Source organism: Lagenorhynchus albirostris, chromosome 2 (genome assembly GCF_949774975.1).
Source record: "Lagenorhynchus albirostris chromosome 2, mLagAlb1.1, whole genome shotgun sequence".
NCBI lineage: Eukaryota > Metazoa > Chordata > Mammalia > Artiodactyla > Delphinidae > Lagenorhynchus > Lagenorhynchus albirostris.
This window is the reverse complement of record NC_083096.1, coordinates 50,333,694-50,353,379: the sequence shown is the minus strand read 5'-3', so window position 1 is coordinate 50,353,379 and position 19,686 is coordinate 50,333,694. Positions and strand designations below refer to the sequence as shown.

The following is a 19,686-nucleotide window of genomic DNA, read 5'->3' as shown; positions in this document are numbered from 1 at the left end:
CCACTCTTACAACCATGTTGTTTGGTTGTGGTGTACTCCAATACCAAGTTAGAATATGTTATCCCTTTTATCAGCTTACAGCCTGCAATAGACTGGATGTTTGTGTCCTCCCCCCACCCCACCCCCCAAATTCATATGTTGAAATCCTAACCTTCAGTGTGATGGTATTAGGAGGTGATGGTATTAGTGTTTGGTAGGTGATTAGGTCATGATGGTGGAGCCCTCGTGAATGGGACTAGTGCCTTTATAAAAGAGACCCCCAAGGACTCTCTTCCCCTTTATGCCATGTGAGGATATAGTGAGAAGACGGCTGGCTATGAACCAGGAAGTGAGCCCTCACAAGATGCCAAATCTGCTGGCATCTTTGATCTTATACTTTCCAGGCTCCAGAACTGTAAGAAATAAATTTCTGTGGTTTATAAACCACCCAGTCTATGGAATTCTGTTATAGCAGCCTGAGCTGACTCAGACACTGCCACTCTGTAAATTTCCAGCGAAAAACTGTATGTATCCCTAGTATGTATCCTAGATTTGGATTATACTGTTCAGTTTGTCCTCTACCTATCATTTCAAGATCAGTAACCAGTTGGAATACAGCACCTGGGTCTCAAGAGAAGATTTCTGCTGCTAGGACCTTGTGGACAACACTATCAACTCACCTAACTGGTCTCTGAAGAATTTGCCTTTGACTATTCATTATACCCTTTCACCTAGCACACAGTTTCATAGCAGCTTATCCCCATTATTCTTTCCCATTAAGCCCTCCTACCTTAACAGCTGGGAAGTACCTAAAGCTACCGTAGACTACTCAAGCAGATCTGGAAGGTGCCTCTGCAAGGTAATGAGCAATTTAAATGTTGACTAGAGACAGACATCAGAGGAGACCAACCAATGGGTGATACCACAGACACTCAGATATATAGGCAAATCTGCCTTTGACAGAAAGAACCTTGCTAAAAGGAATTATTAAGGGTCATAAAGGCCCTTGTTGCATTACTACCCTGGCATTCACTTATTGTTCTGTTCCTGCCTCTGGTTATGCCTGAACCAGCATGGCCCTACCTCCTCCTTCATTGCTCTTGCCAACATTTGCCAACCTGAAATCAGGAACCATCCATGTGGGGGTGAAAAGTGACCAGCAACCCTTGATGCCACCTTAACTCCAATAAACCAGTACACTGGGATGGGTATGGGCCAACCCTGAAAATACATCAGCCCCATATTTATAGTGATGCTTCCTCAGATTTTAAGCCACATATACCAGATAAATGTTTTTGTCCTTTTATTTCTCTATTTAAAAAAAAGAGTCTCTATAAAAATAATTCCTTTTAAATTCTTTAATTAGGTGTAAATTTTATATCCAGCCCAAATACATCTCTTTTTCTTTCATTCACTCAGAAACACGGAAGTGTCACTTGCATGGAGAGTTGGAGAGAAGCCTGCATCTCAAGATTACAACAGAGTGTGATAAGCATAATGATAGGGACATGTAGAAAGGGCTGTGGGAGCAACAAAGACCTTGCCAAAGGGGCCAGAGGGCATACAGAGAAAAGGACGTTTGAACTACATCTTCAGAAGTCAAAATTTAGCCACATATAGACTCAAAATTCTTTCCAAAGTAGAATGCTGGCTAAAGCTCTTTCCCATAATTACTCTGATTAGATGATCCACCTAAGCATGTTATATGGCTTCTCTGTCATTACATGATTTCACTGTCTTCTCGTGTGTTGGTGCATTGTGACTTCATACATTCCAAGGGCATTCCACATGGCAACCAAAGGGCAGGAAGTGAGGACAGAGGGCCTTGCTTAGGGCTGTAGCTGTTATATGGCAGCCCTCTTTGCAGTCACATTATCCTTGTTTCCTCCTATAACATGGGAGAGTCTTTCTTTTTAGGGTTCAGTGGCTCAACAGGTTTGGAAGGATTTGGTAAAGGGATGCTTCCTTGAGTTCTACTGCTTGGAGAAGACAGGAAATTTAGCAAGTCAAATGGCAAAGGTAAAACCACTGTGGAAGGTTTCTCTGTGGACAAGGATTGCAGGGTGTGGAGGTACCGGAGCTGAACAGCAGCTGGAGTGCCTGATAGAATCTCGGCTGCCATCCTCAGGGACTCGGACGCAGCCTTCTCCCCTTCCGCAGCGATCATCTAGACAAGGGATGTGAAGAAAAGCAAAGTGATTTTTCTTCTTCGCTCCATGAAGGTTTTAATCCTACTTAGCGTGACTCAACAAACAAGCACTAGTATCTACTGTGTGATAGGTGAGCAGACTATCTTTTGTTCTTAAGGATCTTGATTTAGGCAGAGAGATTACACTGTTAATTGTAATTTAGGGTAGAAGTTTTTAAGGGCCATGACAAGTATAGAGGAAGTGTTAGGGGAGTTACTATGTCTGGTGGGCCTTGGAAGAGTAGTAGGATTTTGCCATTTAGAGGAAAGGTGTCGCCTTAAAGTGGGCAAAGGGCACTGGACTCAGAGATCCAGAAGCAACTCTGCCCAGAGGACTGCCTTCCTCCTCCACCAAAGCTCCAAAGTTATCCACCCTCTTACATAGTTAGGGGCTTTTCTTTACCTACGTTCTGTTCTTTAAGGAAAATCCACCTCCCCTCCAGTCCTCATTTTCTCTTCCCAACACCGTTCCCGCCCACACCTCAATCCTCAGGAGCTGCCGGCAGCCACACCTTCTCCCTGGCATGCCTGAGTAGAGGCTATGAGTAGCACAGCCTTCTCTCAGCTCTGGCGTTGAGGGAATTGGGCCCTGATCATGGTTGTCCCTCCAGAGCTTGTGCAGGGCTAGGGATACAGGTCGGGGTGTCATTAACCTAGAGGTGACAGGTGACTGATATTACCCAGGGAAAAATGCCAGTGCTAGAGAAGAGGGATGGAGCACGGGGAGATGCCTTTAGGGAGAGAGGGAGAAGGCAAGATTCAAGGAGCAGGTCACTGTTACCAATAACTTCAGAGAGAGGGAGTAACAGGAAAAGAGACCTTACGTTGGTCAGTTAGGAGGCTGTTAACACACTTGAGGAGAGCAATTTTAATAGAGTGGTGTGGGTATGAGCCAGATTCCCCCCAGCGCCTGGATGAATAGGTGAGGAGCGAAGGGGAAATGTTCTCCATGAGGAGGCCTTCTTTTGGATTCTCTGGGGATCCTCAAGGAGCAGCCGTGCAGGAGGACGGCCTGCTCAGGGCTGGCTCACCCGCACTCTGGCCTGTCTCTGTGCTTCGGCCTCCACCGCCAGCGAGTGCTGCAGCCCGGCTGGCAGCCTCACATCCTTACTGAAAGAGAAAGGGCATGGGTAGGTAGGTGTGCAGCACTGCTTTTAGCAGCCGGAGCTTTCGTACAGAGCTGCCACCTTCCCTGCTGTCATTTCATGACGCACAGCGAATCCTGATTTAGCAGCGTGTGTGGCCCCCGACCTCTGCGCAGACAGTGGGCAGGGAAGAGCAGCTTCAGGGCAGTGCCTCAAAGGCTGATTTTGCTTATCACTGACGCTATAGTAGAGTTATGGTTTTCTCTTTACAAGTGAAACAAATTTTGTGTTGATATACTACGAACATTTTCCCACTTAAGGTTTAATCTAAATCCCGGCTGTTAAATTTCAATAATGAAGAACAGCCTCGAAGAGCCGTACTATTAATAATGAGGGAAGTCATCTAAGTTTATAAAAGAGAACTGATTTTGAAAAGGGTAGAACTGACCAAATGAGAACAATACTTAATGTATTGCATGAAAGATACAAAATTGTATTTTCCCCCTGATTGTAACTATTAAAAAATACATAGACAGAAAAATGGGCAGTTCCTCAGAAAGTTAAATATGGAGTTACCATATGATCCAGTAATTCCACCCCTGGGTATATACCCAAGGGAAGTGAAAACACGTTCACACAAAAACTTGCACATGAATGTTCATTGCAGCATGATTCATAATGGTCCCAAAGTGGAAACAACCCAAATGTCCATCAACTGATGAGTAGATAAACAAAATGTGGTATAGCCAGCTGCACAATAGAATAGTATTCGACCATAGAAAGGAATGAAGTACTGATTCATGCTACACCATGGTTGGATGCTGAAAACATTAAAGTAAGTGAAGGAAGCCAGACTCAGAAGGCCACGGATTGTGTGATTATAATATTTATATTAAATTTCTGGAATAGCCAAATCCAGAGAGACAGAGAGTAGATTAGTGGTTGTCAGGGGCTAGGGGTTGAGGAGGCAATGAAGAATTGCTGCTTAGTGGATGCAGACTTTCTTTTGTAGATGATAAAAATATTCTGAAATTAGATGGTAGTGGTGGTTGCATCGCTCTGTGAATATACTAAAAACCACTGAGTTGTAATTTAAAATGGTTAAAAATAGTGAGTTTTATGTTATGTGAATTTTATCTTTTAAAAATGTTTAAATCCATAGAAATATGAAAGTAATTTGCCCAGATGTTACAGTGGTTATGTTATGGCTATGAGATAATAGGTAAATTTTTTTCTTTCTTCCAAATTTATGCTAATATGGCTACAGTACTCATTCAATGAAAGTAATTTTTCAAATAGAAGTTTTGAATAAAACCTAAATATCTCCCTTTATCATATTGTTCTTCCTGGTTAATTTCCTACCCACATTTCTGTTCTCTCCACTTTGATTCCCCAAATACAGGTCACTGCATCCAAGGCAACCTGTGGAGGGAAGAGTTTAGATGTCAGTAAGAACCTCCAGGTGGGAGGAGAGCACCCCTATGCACCGATGGCCATTGCACTGAGAAAGCACATTTCTCATTATGTACTTCCCTGTTTTGTTTTAACATTATAGGGCCTTGCAAAAGTTGTTTAATTTGCACAGTGCCACTCAACAAATATTTGTGGAATTAAAGATGGTGTGGTAGGCTGACTAATGGCTCCTAAAGACATCCATGCCCTAATCCCTGGAACCTGTGAGTGTTACCCCAAAAGAGACTTTGCAGATGCAATTAAGTTCCAGGCTGTTAAAATGGGGAGTTTATCCTGGATCTTGCTGGTGGGCCCTAAAAGCCACTGCAAGTGTCCTTATAAGAGGGAAGTGGAGGGACATCTGGCTACAGAAGAGGAGAAGGTGGTGTGATGATGGAAGCAGAGGTTGGAGTGCTGTGCTTTTAAGATGGAGGAAGGGACCATGATCTAAAGAATGCAGGTGGTCACCTGAAGCTGAAAAAGGCAAGGAAATGAATTCTCCTCTCAAAACCTCCAGAAGGAACCAGTCCTGCTGACTGACACCTTGACTCTGGCCCAGTAAAACTTCTTTTGGACTTCTGGCCTTCAAAACTGTAAGGTTGGGACTTCCCTGGTGGTCCAGTGGTAAAGAATCCGCCTTCCAATGCAGGGGACGCGGGTTCAGAGTACTAGGATCCCATGTGCCGCAGGGCAACTAAGCCCGTGCGCCACAACCAAGAGCCTGCGCACCACTACTAAGACCCGATGCAGCCAATAAATAAATAGATATATTTTTTTTAAAAACTGTAAGGTTAAATTGGTGGTGGTTTAAGCTGTCAAGTTTGTGGTAATTTGTTACAGAAGCAATAGGAAATAATAGAGATGGTATATTTGTTAAATTTGTTCTAAAATGCATTTATTAGAGAACCAAAATCTTTAGTCTCTCTCTCATATGATATTCTCTTCCATATGATATTCATTTACAGGTGCTTTCACTTCTTGTTGGTGGCACGCATCTTCCCCACCTCCCCATCCCAGGAGTGGGAAGAAAATGAATTGTGTGTTCTGGAAAGGGGGGCAGGGCATGGAGCAATATGCGGGCCATACTCTTTTTCCTTTTTAACTTATTTCTGATGATTTCTTGGTGGCTAGATAAATAGTGCATTGGGAACCCTGATAAGACTAATTTAGGGGGTTGATGGGAGGAAGGAATGTTGAAAAAGACTTCATAGAGGAGGTGACATCTTAAAGAACAATATGATTTTGCCTGTAGGGAAAAGGGAAATATTTGGTACAGAGGAACAGCCTAAGAGCAGGCATGGAAGCATAGACTCACTGAACACTGGAGAAACACTAAGTCCGCTGGAGGATTAGATACACTGGGGGAAGGACAGCAAGAGGTGAGGCTACAACAGTTGGGTCATTTATCCGCTCATCCAAAAACCCAGTATCTGGCTGCTGTGTAACAGCCCCATGCCAGGTACTGAGGACAAAAGATGAATAAAATATGACCCCTGACATTATGGAGTTCATGGCATGGGAAGAAAAATGTGTAAATACATAAATTATAATTCAACATAACAAGGGCAAGCTTGAATGTCAAGTGTCTGGACCTTATCCTTTATCCTTTGGAGGGGAGGGATGAACAGGAAGAGAGGCTGAAGGGAAGGCAGAGGGGAGCAACGTGAGTGGTTTTTTTTTTTTTTTTTTTTTTTTTGCTGTACGCGGGCCTCTCACCGCTGCGGCCTCCCCCATTGCGGAGCACAGGCTCTGGACGCGCAGGCCCAGCAGCCATGGCTCACGGGCCCAGCCGCTCCGCGGCACGTGGGATCCTCCCAGACCGGGGCACGAACCCGTGTCCCCTGCATCGGCAGGCGGACTCCCAACCACTGTGCCACCAGGGAAGCCCAACGTGAGTGGTTTTTAAATTCCAGAGCAGCAACTCCCCTGTGTCTTCTTGTTCTAACTTCTTCTCCTTTCAGCTTCTCTTATTTCCTGAATTCTTCCTTTTTCCACTAGGATGCTAGTCCCAGTTTTATCAGTGATGAATTGGACATGTCACAAACATTTGGATACTTCATCTTCTCAGCTGTGTCTGCTCAGGCCCCATCAGGCACAATCATTATCAATGCCTTCGATCCTTAGTTCCTTCTATTGAGGTCTTCCTTCAGCTAGACTCGAGTCATAGCCTCCGAACTCAGTTCTGGGCTTGGGTGCCTCATGGCCTCAATGACAGGCTCCGTCACTGGTGGTAATTGCCACCCGACTGGCCAGCTGCCTAGAATGCTGCTTTGTTCTCATCTCTCTTCTGAATACCTTTGCCAGCTTGTCTTGGTAAGAAGTGAAGATGCCTACCCTGGTTGTGGGCAAGGTTGCTGAGCTTGCTGCCTGCGGCCTAGACGCTGCTGCTTGTGAGGCAGCTCTTGCTTTTCTCTCCCTCCTATCATTCCAACTCAATCAAACCTAGGTGATGGATTGGGTGATGAATCACATAAGGGTCTGTGACATCTTACCTCTTTTCATCTGAAAGTCTTATTTGAACTTATCATTATCTAACTTTGCTTGTTTCCCCAACTAGACTGTAAGGTCCCAAGATGCATTCCTTATCATCTCTGTGTCCCACCAACCCACCCTGTCCAGCCCCACCACCCCTGCCAGCTGCCACCCCCACCACCTTGTGCTATGTGGGCACTTTACAATGAGTCTAAAGCCACTTTTTGTTTTGAGAACAAAAACTGTGGCAATGACTGACTAATCAGCACAGATTGGTGCCTATGATTGGCTCAGGGTCAATTTGGCAACCTCTTAACTGTCAGCTCCTTACAGGACGGTACCTTTGAATGCATGGCACATGGAAGATTCAGTAAATGGCAATGAAGAAAGGAATAAAAGATAAAGGGATACTTCAGCATACTTGGTGTTAAATTCATCTAAGTACCTTTACATCTTGTGCAATGCTCTTCCTCTCTAGAAGAATTTCAGTGAGGGATCGATGTGCTAGGAGACGCTTCATGGTGGTTTGCACAAGGAATTGGACCGCTTTGGACACATGAGCAAGACTGCTTAGGAGAAGAGAGGCATTTTCCATTCGGTAGTAGCAGATGGCGTCTATCTCCATTACAAACATGTCTTTGGTTACAACCTAAGCAGAAAAAAAATTTGGATGACAACCCTGATTCTTGGGTTCCTTTCCCACATGAGGATAGAGGAGCTAAATATGTTCAAAGGGTATTTTCTCAGCGTAAGATGATGGTAAGAAGAAAGAGTAGTTGGCTCGCCCTTTAATCAAAATAGACGGTTTTTTTTTTTAATTATGGAGTTTGTATTAAATACACTAAAGAACTCACAATTTCAAGGAATCTTATAAATCCTTTTGTAAAAAAAAATCAGGAATAATTTTCTTACATGAAAACATTCAGTTGATTGTATATCAGGTCTTTTAAAACCGATGCCAAAAAAATCTCCTAAAAGAGCAACATGTTCTGGGAAACAAGCGCTCAAATGTATTGAGTGTGCATCTAGAGGGCAGTTTGGTGATACATATCAAAAGCCCTAAAAGATGTATGTGCACAACATTTCCATTTTTAGACATTAATCACAAGGATATATTTCAAGGGTTTAGCTGCAAGGATATGATTCATAGTATTGCTTATTGTAATAAAAAAAGTAGAAATAATATCAACAATAGGGAATTAGTTAAGTAAATTCCAGTTACTCAATTAGTTGAGTAAAATCCATACAATGAAATGCTGTGTGTCTGTTTAAAACAAAGAGGTAGAAACATAGGTAATATATGAAAAAGTGATAACAATAGATTGTGAAAAAAGACATGTTGCAAAATAGTATGTATGGTGTGATATATATATATACAAACAAATGCACACACATATATATGTCTGAAACTACAACCACATATATAGAAAAGTCTGAAAGGAAACATTCTAAAATATCAACTCTATGGGTGATAGGGTTAGGTATAAGTTTTACTCCTTTTTATATTTTATTATATAAAATAAGCCTTTTAAAAGTATATTATTTTTATTCACATTTCCATTTACCAAAAGAAAGAATGAGAAATAACCTCAGACTGAAAGTGGGAGACAGTTTAGGAAAGGCTTATAAATCTGAATCAGTAACAGGAAAGTCTAGATGTTATCTCTACATTTAACTTTTAATTGTGGTAAAATACACAAGACATCAAATTCACCATCTTAACCATTTTTAAGTGCACAATTCAGTAGTGTTAAGTACATTCACATTGTTGGGCAACCAGCGTCCAGAACTCTTTACATCTTGCAAAACTGAAAACTGGTGAACAATTCCCCATTCTCTCCTCCCGGCAGTCCCCGCAACCATCATTCACTTTCTGTTGCTCTGAATTTCACTACTCTATGTTCCTCATATAAATGGAATCATACAGTATTTGTCTTTTTGTGACTGGCTTATTTCACTTGGCATACTTTTCTCAAGGTTCAGCCATGTTGTAGTATATGCTGGAATTTCTTTCCTTTTTAAGGCTGATTATTATTCCTTTGTCGGCATATACATTTTGTTTATCTATTCAGCCATCAATGGGCATGTGGATTGCTTCCACCTTTTGACCATTGTGAAAAAAAATGATGCTATGGACATAGGTATACAAACGTCTCTTCAGTACCCTGCTTTCAATTCTTTGGCATTTATACCCAAAAGTAGAATTGGTGGATTATATGGTAATTCTATTTTTAATTTTTTGAGGAACTGTCATACTGTTTTCTACAGTAGCTGCACCATTTTACCTTCCCACCTACAGTATACAAGGGTTCCAATTTCTCTACATCTTTGCCAACACTTATTATTTTCTGTTTTTTTCTTAATAAGAGCCATCCTGATAGATGTGAGGTGGTATCTCATTGTGTTTTTGATTTGCATTTCTCTGATGATTAGTGATGTGGAGCATCTTTTCATGTGTTTTTTGGCCATTTGTATATCTGCTTTGGAGAAATGTCTATTCAAGTCTGTATTGAAATGTCTATTCAAGTCAAGTATATATACTATCTACCATATATGGAGGACAATCTGCTTTACTCAAAGTCATCTGATTTAAATATTAATCTTATCTAAAAAAAATACCTTAATAGCAACATCTAGATGTATTTGACCAAATATTTGGGTACCATGGTTTAGCCAGGTTGACACATAAAATTAACCATCACAAAGGCCTTTGTCCATTTTTAATTGGATTGTTTGCTTTCTTGTTGTTGAGTTATAAGATTTTATATATTCTGGATATTAACCTCTTATCAGATATAGTATTTGCAGTTTTTTTCCCATTCTGTAAGTTGCCTTTTCATTCTGTTGATTGTGTCCTTTGTTGTAAAGGAGTTTTAAATTTTGATGTAGCCCATATCTCTTTTTCTTTTCTACTTTTGAGCAAAAATAGTCATTTTCCTCTGGGCCAGAAGTGGTAGCTCGGCCAGGGAAAATGTAGAAAGAAAGCAAAATCCACCACTTGGCTTACCTCATGAAAGGGTATCTCCAAGGTTTGGAGGCGAAGGTCAACCTTGTGGTAGGTATCCAGGCAGGGCAAAAAGAAGAAAAGGCCTAGAAGAGGGGGCAGGGGAAGTGACAGGTGAATGGCTAGCATGGAGGCCATTTGGGGTTCACTCTTTTGGCGTCAAGTTGCATGTTGCATTGCTTTTCTTAGCCTCCAACTGCCCATAGACCTCCCCATATCCCACCTCCACCCATGGTGTGTTTGTTGTTACTAAGGCTACCAAATAATTTGTTGTTCAAGCTGGGACACTTTTGAGGGTGAAAGGAGAGCACTATTATGACTTACACCAGGACAACAGGCATAAACAGGGATTATCCCCAGCAAAATGGGCTGTATGGTCACCTTGGTCATGGTACTGACCTGTCCAGATATTGGGTTACACATCTGTCTCCTTCACTAGATTTAAACTCTATAACAAGAGCATCTTATGCATTCCTGTTAGCCTTAGTGCCTTTTAGGTGCTCTGCAAAACTATTTCTTGAATCCACGTGTGTAAGAACTTTAGAGCCAGAAACCTCCATGTGGTATTTCTTAAAATGTGAGCCCCAAAGGAATCAGAATAGCAACATCATGATACCAGCCTTCTGGTTGGCTAGTTAGTCCTCACCCACCCAATATAATGTATAGGGTCAATGTGCAATCAGTATTTTAGACTGATTTATTGAGATTTTCTGAGAGACCATTGGACACTGTAGGCTTGTACAAGAGCCAAAGCTTTGTTGGAATCAGCAGTACCTCAAGCACCCATGATCTCCCTGAGGAGCCACCCAGCTACTAGCCCTTCTCAGACCCAATCGAGAAGGATACCAAAAACTAGAACCAGAACAAGGCAGTCCCTGTTCTGGAACTACAGAGTCTGGTTCTATTTTTGTGTGAACCAATCTGTTGGCTCTGAATCTTCAAACTGATTTGTGTCTCCTAGTCTGGTGTCTATTCCCTATCTGTTTCTGTAGAGCTGGCTTGGAACTTGGACCCTTTCCAATCTGTGCACAGTGGGACTTTGCTTCTTCTCATGTCTTCCTGGATTAGCTCTTCAAACCCCAACTATTAGACTTTTCAGACTAACGATACTTCTATCTGTGCCCCATAATCAGCTTGGACTTCTGGATACAAACTCTATAAGACTTTAAGGTCCTAGAGACTAGAGACCATGTCTAATTCATCCATCTTCATATCCTTTGTAGTTAAACAATGAAACACGGGAAGTGCTTAATCTATGTTTCTTAAATTTCCATGAACTGAAGGCCAATTTGTTACTTGGATGCTGAACTTTGCCTATCTAGCCTGCTGTGTTCTGATTCCCTGGATCCTGAACTAGCTCAGTTTTGCTCTGAGAATTCACAGGACTCAGACCACTTACATGTTCTACTCAAACCAGTGCCTGGTCTTAGGTCCTAGCCTACTTGCTACTCCAGCCAGCCTGGCCCTGGCATTCAGCTTTTTGCATCCACTCTCTCTTTTGGTCACTGTGACCTGGTAGTAATGCTCTCTGAAGAATTTCTTAATAACCTGTGTTACAAGTAACAGATTGAAAAATGAAGATATCATGAATCAAGTTACTTCATGTAATCTGAGGTCTGTATTACAAACATGCATGGATTGAAGAAATTGGCAAGTCTCTGGAGGGGTAAAAAAGATCATTCTTACCAGGGCCTTTGGCTCTTCCAGGAAGCAGATGTCCCAGTCGGAATATAATTACTCTCTCATACTCCTGTATAACCTAACGGAAAATTTAATACTTTTGAATCACTCCAAGAGATTAAAATGAAGTCTTCAGAAGACCCTGGTGTGAGAGTGATCCTAGGTATCAGAAATTTTTGGCTTTGAGAACCAAGAAAAAATTTCTGTTAATACTTACATTTCTAAAATATATACTTAGTAAATGAAGAATTTCAGAAACCAATGAAAAAGTATAAAATTTTTGAGACTGTGGACAGAATTTTGATTAGAGAGTCATGGTTATCTAAAAAATAATTGGTTCCACCAAATCAAAGTAGTCACAGCGTATTTAATCTTGTATATTGCTGTGATCGATGCATTATGAGCTTTTACATGTATCACTCATTACCTATTTACAGACCTTACGGCAGCCATGCAGGTGCTCAGATCACCCTTCAGGAAGAGCCTGTAGCCAACTATATGTTGTCTGTAGGAGATACACTTTCTATTTACATATACAAATAGGTTGAAAGTAAAAAGGTAGAAAAAAATATACCACACAAAGAGTAACCAAAAGAGAGTAGGAGTGACTATACCGATATCAGACAAAATGAAGTTTAAAACAAACATGCAAAAATGTTATTAGTGATAAAGAGGGACATTGTGTAATGATAAAATGGCCAATGTGTTAGGAAAGTATAACAATGGTAAACATATATGTACCTAAAAATAGAGTTCCAACATATATAAAACAAAAACCAAAAGAACTGAAGGTAGATATAGACAATTCAATAATAAAAGTTGGAGACTTTACTATCCCACTTTCAATCATGGATAAAACAACTAGACAGAAGGTCAACAAGGAAAGAAAAGACTTGAACAACACTATAAACAAACTAAACCTAACAGATAGCTATGCATAACTCCACCCAACAATAGCAGAATACATATTCTTCTCAAGCACACGTGAAACATCTCCAGGACAGACCATATGCTGGGCCATAAAAAAAACTCAATAAATTTAAAAGGATTGAAACCACACTAAGTATATTCTCTGATTACAATGGAATGAAATTAGAAATTGGTAACAGAAGGAAATTTGGGAAATTCACATATATATGGAAATCAAATCACACACTCTAAAATAACTGATAGGTCAAAGAAGATATCACAAAAGAAATTAAAAAACACTTTGAGGGACTTCGCTGGTGGCGCAGTGGTCAAGAATCTGCCTGCCAATGCAGGGGACATGGGTTCGAGCCTGGTCCAGGAAGATCCCACATGCCATGGAGCAAATAAGCCTGTGTGCCACAACTACTGAACCTGCGCCCTAGAGCCTGCGAGCCACAACTGTTGAAGCCTGCGTGCCTAGAGCCTATGCTCCACAACAAGAGAAGCCACCACAATGAGAAGCCTGTGCACTGCAACAAAGAGTAGCCCTGGCTCACTGCAACTACAGAAAGCCCGCACACAGCAACAAAGACCCAATGCAGCCAAAAATAAATAAAAAGTAAATAAATTTTTAAAATGCTGTAAATTCAGAACACAATGATAAAGTTTATTAAAAAAAACAAAACACTTTGAGATGAATGAAAACAAAACCTCAAGATACCAAAACAAATGGGATGTAACTAAAGTAGTGCTTAAAGGAAAATTTATAGCTGTAAATGCCTGTAACAAAAGAGAAGAAATATCTCAAAATAATACCCTAATTTTCTACCTTAATATACTGGAAATAGAAGCACAAACTAAACCCAAAGTAAGCAGGAAGAAGAAAATAAAGATTAGAGTGGAAATAAATGCAATAGAAAATAGAAAAGCATCAGAGAAAAGCAACTGAACCAAAAGTTGGTTCTTTGACAAGATCAACAAAATTGACATATACTTAGCGAGACTGACCAAGAGAAAAGAGAGGAGATTCAAATTGCTGAAATCAGGAGTCAAAGAGGAATGACAGAGACATCACTACTGTCCTTACAGAAATAAAAAAGATTATAAAAGAAAATATTGTGAACAACTATATACCAATTAGATAACAGGTGAAATGGACAAATTCCTACAGAGTCATAAACTATCAAAACTGACTCGAGAAGAAAAAGAAAAATGAAAAAGATCCAGAATTAAAAGATTAAATTAGTAGTTTAAAAATTTCCCACAAAGAGAAGTCCAGGACCAGATGGCTTCACTGGTAAATTCTGCCAAATATTTAAAGAGGAATTAATACCAGTTCTTCACAAATTCTCCCAAATAATAGAAGAGGAGGGAAATCTTTCCAACTCATTCTCTTGAGGCCAGTATTACCCTGATACCAAAACAAGACAGTGATATCACAAGACAAGAAAACTACAGACCAGTATCTCTCATGAACATAAATGCAAAAATCCTCAACAAACAACCAGCAACTTGACTCCAGTAACATATAAAAAGGATTATACATCATAACCAAGTGGGACTTATTCTAGGAATACACAGTTGATTTAACATCCAAAATTCAATGAATGTAATACACCATATTAACAGAATAAAGGGCAAATACCATGTAATCATCTCAATGGGGGAAGAAAAGGCATTTGACAAAATCCAACACCCTTTCACAAGGACGAAGGAGAAGAAGAGGAAGGAGAGCTTGTGTGGGGAGTGAAATCGGCCACAGCCCCGGCAGCATCTGTAGTGTTCCAGCCAAGGACATGCTCTTCCCTGACAGCTCCAGCCAATGACTAAGAATGGCAGGGATACAAGGGCTTGGCCATTTCTGCCCATTGTGAGACTCATCTGTGAGGCAAACTTTGCTCTGGAGTTCCCTTTCAGTCTGGCCAAGACTTTCTAGGAGGTATCCCACAGTCTGAGGCACTCTCTGTCCAATCCTTCCTTCCCCTTCTCATATCACAGGTGTCAGATCTGCATCATCCTCTGAAGGTTTTCCCTGCCTACTCTTATTCTCTCTCCCCTTAATCTTTCACAGACAATGCCACCCCATAAATCTCTTGCACTTCTAATTCCATCTTGGTATGTGCTTCCCAAACTGACACAGGTCTTCATTTACTTCAGGGACAGCCATGTGTAACCACCTGTGGGCCCAAGGTAATTATCATCTGTGGTCTATAGAAGCTGCCTGAGAAGTTTCCTGGAGGTGTCAGGAGTAGGCATCATGACCTCTTCTGGGCTGGTCTTTGTGTTATAGAGTGTCGATGAACTAGACATAGCTCCTGTCCTGAAGGGGCTCTCAGTCTAATGGCAGCGATTGTGTATCCACAAATATTATACATGTGGTAATTGCTAGAATTGATGTGAAAGTAGGATGACACGAGAGCACAAGGAAGGGAATGACAGTCTGGAGGAGTCAAGGAAGGCTTCACAGTTATCTCTGAGCAGGTATAAAGAGTAAGAGCTCTCCTGGAGGGTGAGTGGGAGTGAGGGCATTCCATGCAGAGCAGACAGCATGTACCAAAACACAGAAATGAGAGTGGACATGGTGCGGTCAATGAGAGGCACCAGGAAATTACTTATTGGGTCCTCATGGAATCTCACCTTTATGCAGAACCAGATAGAAAAAGGGAAGGTCACAATGATGAAGAGCAGGGATGTGAGGACAAGAAGCCACTCACAAGCCCCTAAACTGGAAGACTTGGTACCTTAAAAAAAAAAAAAGCAAAAGAATAATTATATTGGAACTTCACCATATTCACTGACTAGCACCTCTAGTCCAGTCCTTGGTATTAGGGTCAGAGCAGTTTGCCGACTTTGCTGGAAATAATGGAACGAGCTGGATATCAGCGTGGTCAGTTCCCAGAGTCGGGGGCGCGGTCTGTGTGAAGGGCTTTGTGGGCAGATGGAAGGTGGAGCAGGCTCCTGGAAAGGCAGTGGAGGGTACACTGGAACAACCACAGAATCTGGGCAGAAGGTCTGGGTTCTGGTTCTGGCTCCACCATTTTCTGTCCAAATGACCTTAAGCAAGGTACACAACCTCTCAGTTTCCTCATCTATTCAAGGAAATGCTATTGCATAACTATTTCATAATAACTATCTCGTGGAATAGCTCATATCTCTGGCACAAGAATGAAATGACATATAAACATAAAAGCACCAAACTGTGTTTTTTTACATGTCTGGTGTTGTCATTTTAAACTCATGTTTACCTAGTGGTAACTGCTACAAAAGTACTTTTTCTATCTGAGCCCCTCTTAAAGAGGTACCTTAAAAATACACGATCAATAAAATTGCTACAAAATAGATTTATGTTCCAAAGGCTCTTAGCATTACAAAGGTTCCATTTAAGTCTTTATTTTTCAGTGTGAAAAGCAGATTCCTGTCAAGTTTGTTAGACACGATTGGCTTTACTTTTGAGCTATCCATTTCCAACTAGACGACAGAAGATGTGCTCCTTTTATATGCATGTGCCAAAAAGGCATATACACATACACACACACACACACACACACACACACACAGCCATTCTTAGGTGATATTTCCTTAGTATCCTCTAGAAGTATAATTTTGAGAAAAAACAGGACCCTTTGTCCCTCTCTGCATAGTTTCTTCTATTTGAAGTGGTTCAAACCACATGTGTCCAGAGGTTCATCTTCCCTGAAATTACAGCTCCATCTACCACTTGCCCCAATATCTGAAATTCCTCCATGAGAGCCCCTTTGGCTTCAGGTGTGGATCTTTAGACAGTCTTTGAAAATCACCTATATGGGGTAATATTAGCCCATTTGTGCCTATAAAAAAGTGATATGGAACTGGAGTTCAGGCCATCCAGGTTGCCTGGGTGATAAATGAAATGGTATCAGGGAAAATTCAGTCTCAAGGACATAAGCTTCTTGGGGCCTTGTCTTGTTTAAACCGTGTCCCAGGACTGGAATAGTGCCTGACACATACAGGTGCTCAATAAATACTTGTTGAATGTAGGAAGGAAGGAGAAGTGGATACTGAAAATGATTTAAATGTAATGGTTATAGAAATCTCAAGAATTTTAATCCACAGGTACTAGAAAACTGGCCAAAGGGATACTATTTGTCAGTTTAAAAATCTTATAGAGGAATAGAAGGTGACTAAAGATGAGAAATGGTGAAAAGTCTATTTTTAAGGGATGGGAAGGAAATGCATAACTAATTAGTAGGCCTGAAAATTTGATTTCCATGCTTGCAAAATAACTGGAAAGGTCATCACCAAATTGATGTGCAGATTACTCGAAGAGGGCAGATATACAAGCTGCACCAGCACAAAACCAAATTCGGTGCTAAATGCCAATGTATGGCAGTTCCTAAATGGTGTCCCATGGAACACTAATCCTCCAGGGTGCTCCACAAAGCAAGTGTTCCTGGAGCAAACAAGTTTAGGAAATATTGTGTACTGTATCCCACTCCTGGAGCTTCCCAATAGTCACTGGCATATTGAAGCTAGGAGAATCCCTGCAGCAAAGAAGCATTCTTTGTTTTGTTTAACCTAGTATTTCCCAAACATTTGACCAGGCGATGTCTTCTCCAAGCAATTTCATGTTCTATGGAATTTATTTCTCATGCAACCTACTCTGGGAGATGCAGTTTTGGGAGAGGTGTTTCTATCAACATCATATTAGTTTTTGCAATATTCTTCCCTAAGAGCAATAACAGTGTTATTGCCATGTTTGCTAGCTTATAAATATATTTCATTTGCCAGTGGTAACCACGGTAAGTAAAAATAGATAAATGCACATACCAACAAAATTTATATTTTATAAGTGAAGAAAGTCCTCAAAATTCCTTCATACCATAGTTAGGGATGTGAACAGAAAACTAATATGTATACCCAAATCTAACTTGAAGCTTTACTCACAAAATATTATTCTCTTAGAATGAGTTCCTTGAATATCCAATTTGTTTAGTGTAAGTGAATAGTGAAACACTACATGTTAAAGCAGGAAGCGCCTTGAGATACGACAGTCTGAGAATCCTCAACATTTCAGTAAAATGAAGCTTCTCTTAGTTTCTCCCAAATCTTAGGTAGCCTGGCTGTGGGAGTGTGGTACTAGTGAGGAGGAGAGGGGATGTTGATGTGTCTGTTCCCCTTTCCTCTGGGAGCCACACAAACCTCCCAGACAAGGGCTCAGCAAGGGTGTCTCATCCTTAAAGGGCTCATCCATTGCTTGGGGGGGCCTGAAGCTCTAGTCACTTTATAGCTGAACAGACTGAGTGAGGCCCACAAGGTGAAGCTACTAGCCCAAGGCCACAGCTAGTTGGTGGCAGTGCTGGAACCATGACCAGAAATCAGGGGCAGCACCCTGCAAGGATGGACTTTTCAATAAGACTGTTTTATTCTGGAATGCTGGCTTCTCCACTTCCCACCTGTAGGTCTTCGGCAAGTTATTTAATTTCTCAGCATTTTTTCTCATCTGTGACATGGGAATGATAATACTCAGTAAAACACCTAACATGTGCCTGGCACACAGTAGGAGCTCCAAAAATGGGGCTCCCTTCCTTCCCTACCCCACCGATGTGGTCTGAAGCACAATACTTACAGACCTCTAACCTCAGCACTACTGTAGCAGTGAATCCAATAACCCTTTAATGACCAGAAGTTTCTGACCCATGAAAGGGCATCAGTTAGGCAAAACATCATTAACATGGTCAACAGAAACTACATCCCAATTGCTGGAATCTTTCTCAAGTCATATCTTTCAGTGCTACAGCATATAGGGCAGTGCTGGTAGCCAGGAAATGTTAAAATTTCATAGTCAGCAGAAAGTAGTATAACACACTATTCCTTATTTACCTTCCTTTAAACCTCCCTCACCCTGAAATTAAGGTGTAATGAGTTTTTTCTTCCACTCATTATAGAGAGGATTGGAAGCAGATAAATTTGTTCCTAAGAGTTCCTTCACCTGCAGAAGCTAAAGAGACACCTTTCCCTGTGCTTCCCTCCCTTTGGTCTAACTTGCCTCTTTTAGCTTGCAAGGGCGTTTTTTTTCTTTCCCTCCAGGCTTTGTGCAAGATAAGTGCTTTGAGTGTCTTATCTCATTTTATCCTCACAATTACCCTCTGAGGTGGGTACTATTGCTGTCCCCATTTGATACATGGTTAAGTCCCTGACTATGATCAAAGAGTTAGCTAAGACTCAAACTGAGATCTAGCTTTTCTCTACTTGGCTCTGCTGCCTCTACTTTTTAGAAAGTATGATCACTGCAAAGTGTAAAATACTTTTAGGAAAGTCTGATGAGGAGAGGAGAATAAGCTACATAGTTGCCCTGAACCATGTTGATTGGTCCCCAACCTGGATCACACTCCCTCCCACCTCCCATCCTTGGCTGACCCCTGAGAACAGTGGTATTTAGCTGATGTTATTTGTATTTCTTCTGATGCATTTTGGTCTCCACCACTGAGGGGTCGGTGGGTCCTATCTCGCGTCTTTCATTTCCTGGGAAGCTGAGCAGGTCCAGCAGGCTGCTCTGGCCTCGGAAGCTCTCAGTGCGGTGCCTCATTGCACCTTAATTGACATCCCTTGGGTACCACTTGGAAAGGCCGCACCCCCTCCCGGGGCCTCAGCCTGACCGCTGTACCTTCCTCGGGCCGCTCGCTCTCCAGCAGCGCCACCACCTCGGTGCCCTCCTCGCCAGAGCCCCGGACCTCATCCACGTCCACCACGGTGGCTGCAGGCGCTCGGGGCTCACCCGGGCTCCCTGCCCGCCCAAGGGCCGGCTGCTCCGGCCCGGCGTCCCGGCGCCCGCGGCCTCTGCCGCCCCTCTCGGCCTTCGCCCTCTTGTTCTCTTTGTGGGCGGACCCGCTGCCTCTCCCGTGGGCCTCCCTGGAGGAGCTCCGAGCCCTTTTCTCCAT

General features: G+C 41.8%; 1 protein-coding gene and 1 long non-coding RNA gene across 3 annotated transcripts; one reads left to right on the top strand and one right to left on the bottom strand.

The window, feature by feature from the left end:
* Positions 1-901: 901 nt before the first annotated feature.
* On the top strand, positions 902-5,582 carry LOC132515810 (uncharacterized). The gene is made up of 2 exons (XR_009539192.1): positions 902-2,259; positions 4,655-5,582. It is a non-coding gene; the product is annotated as an uncharacterized LOC132515810 (long non-coding RNA).
* NPHS2 (NPHS2 stomatin family member, podocin) lies at positions 1,323-19,686 on the bottom strand. Of its 2 annotated transcripts, XM_060142164.1 has the most exons (8): positions 19,413-19,686; positions 15,407-15,510; positions 11,867-11,939; positions 10,184-10,266; positions 7,622-7,825; positions 4,619-4,674; positions 3,199-3,277; positions 1,323-2,146 (listed from the first exon to the last, which is right to left on the bottom strand). In XM_060142164.1, exons 1-8 carry the CDS (start codon positions 19,684-19,686, stop codon positions 1,868-1,870), a joined length of 1,152 nt encoding a protein of 383 aa, XP_059998147.1. In that variant the 3' UTR covers positions 1,323-1,867. The 2 variants fall into 2 exon arrangements, with proteins under 2 accessions (XP_059998147.1, XP_059998148.1); XM_060142165.1 differs by lacking the exon at positions 7,622-7,825.